Consider the following 5,446-nt stretch of genomic DNA (forward strand, 5'->3'; position numbering starts at 1 on the left):
ACTTTTAAATCTGATTAACCTGTAAAAACACCCTGGGAAATTCTGTTCTGAGAACTCAAAATGCAGTGTAGTGCCCACACAGTCCTCTCAGTGGAAGGATCACAGATGATCTCTGAATGTTCTTCTCACTTCAAAATTATCATTAGTCTAAATTTGCTCCTCGCCTTGGACATCTAAGTTAAACATTAATTCCTCTCACCTGGTCATACTGACCTGTAAGCTTTGAGGAGAGCGTCTATTTTCACGTTCTACGTCCCACGCTGATTGCTCGCTCGCTTTCTTTCCCCCTCTTTTCCCACCTTTTGAGCTGGCTGCCAGGTCAGAGCGTGTGTCACCGACTGTCCCGGGGTCCCGCCGCCTCCCTCGGCCGCGGAGCGCCGGCCCGCCCGCACCCAGGGGCTCCTCCTGCCCCACTGCCCCGGGGCTGCTGGAAAACCAAAGGGGAAAAGGAGTAAAACTACATTTAGTCGAGAGGAGAAACGGGGCCACCCGCGGGTGCGGGACACCGGCGGGGCTCACAGCAGGGGGGGCGGCTGCTGCCCGGGGCGCCGGGAGCTCCGCACGGCTGGGCTCGGCTGGGCTCGGCACGGCTCAGCCAGCCTAGGCACGGCGCCGCGTGACTCATTCGGAAAGTGAAAGTGAAGCGGCGGCCACGTGTTTTCGGAGAAGGCAGCAGCAGGGGCGGAGCCAGCAGCGCCGCGGCCGCCGCGTTAAATAGAAAGCGGCGGGGATGCTGGGGCGCAGAGCGCTGCTGCCGCCCGTGCCGGCAGCCCCGCACAGCTCCGGCGCGGCCCCCGCGGAGGATGCTCGGCCGCCCGGCGCGGCCACCAGCAGGAGCGCTTGCCGGGGCCGGCCCCCGCCCGCGCCTCCGCTGCGCCCCGGGGGCGGCCCCCGCCCCGGCCGAGGTAAGGACGGGCTGCTAGGGGAGTCGCGGTTTTGGGGGTTCTGACCTTTTTTTTTGTTGTTCTAGGGCTTTTTTCCTCCTTTTTTTGGCTCGATGTCCGCGCTCCAGATGTCGTGCCTGGTAGAAGAGGGTGGGGGGAAAAGCAATAAAGCAGGGGGGGTTGCTCTCTTCCCCACCGACCCCGCACTTAGAATTGTGAGCCCCGATTGTGCTCGGCGCCTTTTGGGAAGGCACCGCGAAGTCCCTCTCGGCGATAGACACCTTCTGCAAGACAGCTCTGCGATTTTTAGATTTTAGGCTTAGCGGTTATTTCTCACCAGCGTGCCCTGAAATTTGATTTTTTGTTAACTTTAAATACTGAGCGATAATCCTGGCCCAGTAATTGGAAAAGCTGGCATCTGTTTCCTTTTGCCGTGTAAAGAAAGCCTAGTGCTGCTTTCAGGCTGTTAAGTTATTTGCCAGCATAAGGATTTTACAACCCTCTTGCCGTTTCGGGAGGTAATATGACCTAAATGAAACCAAACATCAAGTTATTAAATTAGCACAGACAGGAATACAGCTGTGTACTTTCTTTGAAATCCTCATTAGTGCGTTACCCTGAATGGTAAGAGGGCTGAGGGATTCATTTCTGAGAATACTTCAAGGTTTCTCAATAAGCTGCTGCTGCAGATCTATATCTGACTACAGGGATAAATCCTAAAATCTATGCTTGCCAGTAAGGTCAAGGCAGCCAGCGGAGATGTATCGAACCACACTGTCAGAGGTAGACATTTCAGGCCAAACTCATTCCTGGTGCAGCACTGCTAATTCCTTTGAAGTAACACGAGGGATGAATTTAGTCCCTCATGCTGAAAGATATATCAATAGGAAGCAATTTAGAATGGGCCACTTAAAGTGCATATAATACAAAAAAGAGAGAGAGATTGAGGAGTAATGCTTTAAGGGTTCATAGAGGTTGATTTCTGTAAGCTAGCGAGGCTGTAGCATTGTTGTCCCAAGGGAAAGTTGGGGGGAATGGGAAACTGCCTTTTATGGCTGAGCCTCAGGTTAATAGGAGAGGAAAGCAGTTTTAGGATTACTGTATAAATTGGCAGTGTTACAGCCTTTCCTTCCAAGTTACACTTGAGAGGCACAATGGCACCTATTCACCTCACCCTCTTCCTTGCTTAGAGACGTACCCAGCTGCAGAGTTTACATTTCCTTCACCCACTTTCTCACCCAATGCACCAAATGATGATGGTTCTGGCATCTCAGTTGGGGTAATGAAGGGATAGAGGGAGGCACAGAGAAACTGGTAACTCAGTTGTAAAAACCTTGTTGCTTTGCTCTCTGAAAACTTGAACTGTTGAAATGCTTGCAAGATAACCTTTCATTGAGAGAGTCTGGTCATTTGACTTGGTCTAGGTCCTGATATGCTTCTGTGAGGAAACCACATCATTTGCTATAGCTGTTAATGATCCTTGCTAAATATTTTTTGAGCTTTGGACTTTGCCATAGCGATAGACCGCTAATCTTGTCCGAAAGCATGCAGTTGTTTGCCCAGTATAAACTGGCAAATGAATATTTTATTATTCTATAATGGGCATGTGAATGGAAGACTTGGTCATTCAGAGACTGGAGCCACTTTTCTCTGGGGATCTCACGTTGTCTCTCTCTTTGGCATTTCAGAATAGCTGCTGGAAAGCTGCCCTGCCGTAGCCACTGACGCTATGGAAGACCGCATCCGCTGGTCTAGGCTGTAGGATGGTAGCGCACAGCAAGGTGTCAGCAGATAATGCAGTTGCAGCAGACCCAAGATGTCTACTTGACCCCCCAGCACGGGATCGTTCGCAGGCTCGAGGCTACCACGGCCCAGGCCGGCCCAGCACTCTGCAGGCCCAGAGCAACACGCACTTTCGAACCTTTCGCTCGCAAGCGGATTTTAGTAGCATCACTCGAGCAAGCAGCCTGCTGGATGCCTGTGGCTTTTACTGGGGACCTCTGACTGTCAATGCTGCCCACGAGAAGCTGAAGTCTGAGCCTGAGGGCACCTTCCTCATCAGGGACAGCACGCAAAGGAATTGCTTCTTCGCCATCAGTGTTAAGACTGCAACTGGGCCCACCAGCATCCGGATTAACTTTCAGACTGGGCGTTTCAGCCTGGATGGCAGCCAAGAGACTTTCGACTGTCTTTTTAAGCTGCTGGAACATTACCTAAGCTCCCCAAGGAAGGTACTGGTTACCCCCCTGCGCAAAGTCCGCGTGCAGCCCCTGCAGGAGCTCTGCCGGAAGAGCATCGTGAAGACTTTTGGAAGAGACAACTTAAACCAGATCCCTCTTAATCCTGTTTTAAAGGACTATCTGAAATCCTTCCCATTTCAGATATAAGTACAGCATTACCTGTATAGGGACATGTGAGAGATGTGTAAAGAAATCTGGCTTCTTGGGGTTTTAAACATGTGTGACAGTGAGCAAACTTATTTTTGTAGCGATTTACTGTATTTTGGGAGGGAACTTGAACACTTGACTACTTATGTTTACAAAAACTGTTTGCACAAACCTGGGGTTTTAAAACCTTGGAATAATTTTTCTGCAAAGCAGAATATTTTATTATTTTATAATATTTTTAATGATATTAACATAATAAACTTTATTGTGAAAGTTTTTTTAAAGAAAAATAGCATCTTTTTTTGTTGTTGTTTTAAAGGCTCTGGTACATATCCTGCTGACTTTAACTGCTAGTTGAGCGTTTAAGTGCACACAACAGACAGGTCTCCATGTGGTCCTACTCCTGTACTAGCCTGTTTTAATGCTAGTCCAGCAAACGGAGGATTCCAGACCCCAAAAGACTAAAATGGAAAGATGCAAGAGAGTAGAAAATATACTCGTGATTATTCTGCACAGGAATGTAGCTTCCCTCTAAATCCATGAAAGCAGGAACAGTGTGTTAAAACTATAGCAGTGTGTAGTTTTTCAAAGAGTGACTTGAACCCTTGGCTGAGCTAACTGCACCAGTTCTGGCTTACCTTATTTCTATTAAAAGCTACAAGGCTCCAAGCAAGAAGAGGTTACTGTCTGATGCAACCAAACCACATGAATATTGGCAGGGAGAAATAAAACTGGCCAGAAATGCCATTCACACTTTAAAAGTCCGTCAACACTCTCATTATGATGCATTGGGAGAAAGATACCTTTTTTTTTTCCCCCTCTTTCTAAACTGGTTACACAAAATGGCAAAGATGCAGGCAGCTCTAGACTTCAAAAAGGTGTTTCTTGTCTTAAATTCCTGGTGATCTATAGAGCACAGACTGGATATTTTAGAAGAATTTATGACTCAGCTCTGTGACAGGATCTAGAGACACTAAGCCTATAAATTTGCAGCTCTAATTTCTAATGGCTAAACTGCATTCAAAGAAAGTTAAAATATACAGACTGTTTTGTAATACCATTTGTAGGGTATTGGTGAAGGCACCACTGGGTTTCTATCTGCTCATACAATGCAAAATTGGTGTCCCAGAGTTGTGAATTACTTGAGATGCCTAATTTGGCAAAATGTCACCTGCAGTACGATAAAGTGATTCTCCCTCCCCCCCAGCATTTCCTGATATCCATGAAAAGCTGACTTACAAAACCAGCTGAACCAAATCACTTCAAAGAAGGCAGGCACAGTCTTTCACAGAAATGTACTCTGTCAGCACAGAGCTACAGTGCTTACAGCAATTGTAAGCAGTAAATGAAGTAATCTTTAGAGTTTGGAAGATAAAAGTTTTTCCTCTACTGTAATTCACATTCCTGTTACAGCTTCAGCCACTTCTAGGAAACATTGAGTATGTGTTATATAGGTGTTCCTTATGGGATAATTTGTTTAATTTACTTTACTCTAGAAAATCAGGTCTTGCATCATCAGTGTTTCTTGGAATAAATAGGTTTCCTCCTCAAGCATGACTAAGGATCACTCACAGGGCCTTGGACACAGTGAAGAATGGAAAAAGAAAGAACATACAGGCAGCATCATGTCACCCTTTACTGTACTCTTCCCTAAAAATGTTCTTTGGATTGGTCCTGCCTAGCAGTCTCCCATTGCCTAGTCTACCCCTGACTGAGATTAGCAGACAGCATTTCTGCTTAATTCTAAAGCTGGAATTACTTGCCAAATGATGCGTTTTCCCACAGCAGCTGCAAGGATATAAATTGGGGAAGTAGTGAATACTGTGCTGCGCAACAGATAGGCAAGCAGAGCAAAGCTGCTGTCTGGATGTCAACAGCTTTAAGAAGTTAAATTGGGAAAGAAAACAAAAGGCTTTACAGTGAAGGCTGCCAAACTGGTTTGCTATCAGCAGAGATTGTTATCACTTTCCCTAGCCCTACACTGAAGTATCTTTTAACCTTTCAGGCCCCAAATTAATGACTCTTGCCTTGCTATATAAATGAGTGTCCCCACAGCATAGTGGTAGAACAGGCACAGTGTGGCTCAGAAGGTTCCCCATCACCCCTGATAAAAGCAAAGAAAACTAGACCTAAACATACACTAAGGGGCTTCCCACTGAGAGGCACGGAATGAAA

At 46.8% G+C, this 5,446-nt stretch overlaps 1 protein-coding gene across 1 annotated transcript; it reads left to right on the plus strand.

Moving 5' to 3' along the window:
• Positions 1-214: 214 nt before the first annotated feature.
• On the plus strand, positions 215-3,452 carry SOCS1 (suppressor of cytokine signaling 1). Its single transcript, XM_054080228.1, has 2 exons — positions 215-905; positions 2,573-3,452. The coding sequence occupies exon 2, from the start codon at positions 2,648-2,650 to the stop codon at positions 3,269-3,271; it is 624 nt and encodes a 207-aa protein (XP_053936203.1). The 5' UTR covers positions 215-905; positions 2,573-2,647; the 3' UTR covers positions 3,272-3,452.
• The last annotated feature ends 1,994 nt before the right edge of the window (positions 3,453-5,446 follow it).

This window comes from Cuculus canorus, chromosome 15 (assembly GCF_017976375.1).
Source record: "Cuculus canorus isolate bCucCan1 chromosome 15, bCucCan1.pri, whole genome shotgun sequence".
Taxonomy (NCBI): domain Eukaryota; kingdom Metazoa; phylum Chordata; class Aves; order Cuculiformes; family Cuculidae; genus Cuculus; species Cuculus canorus.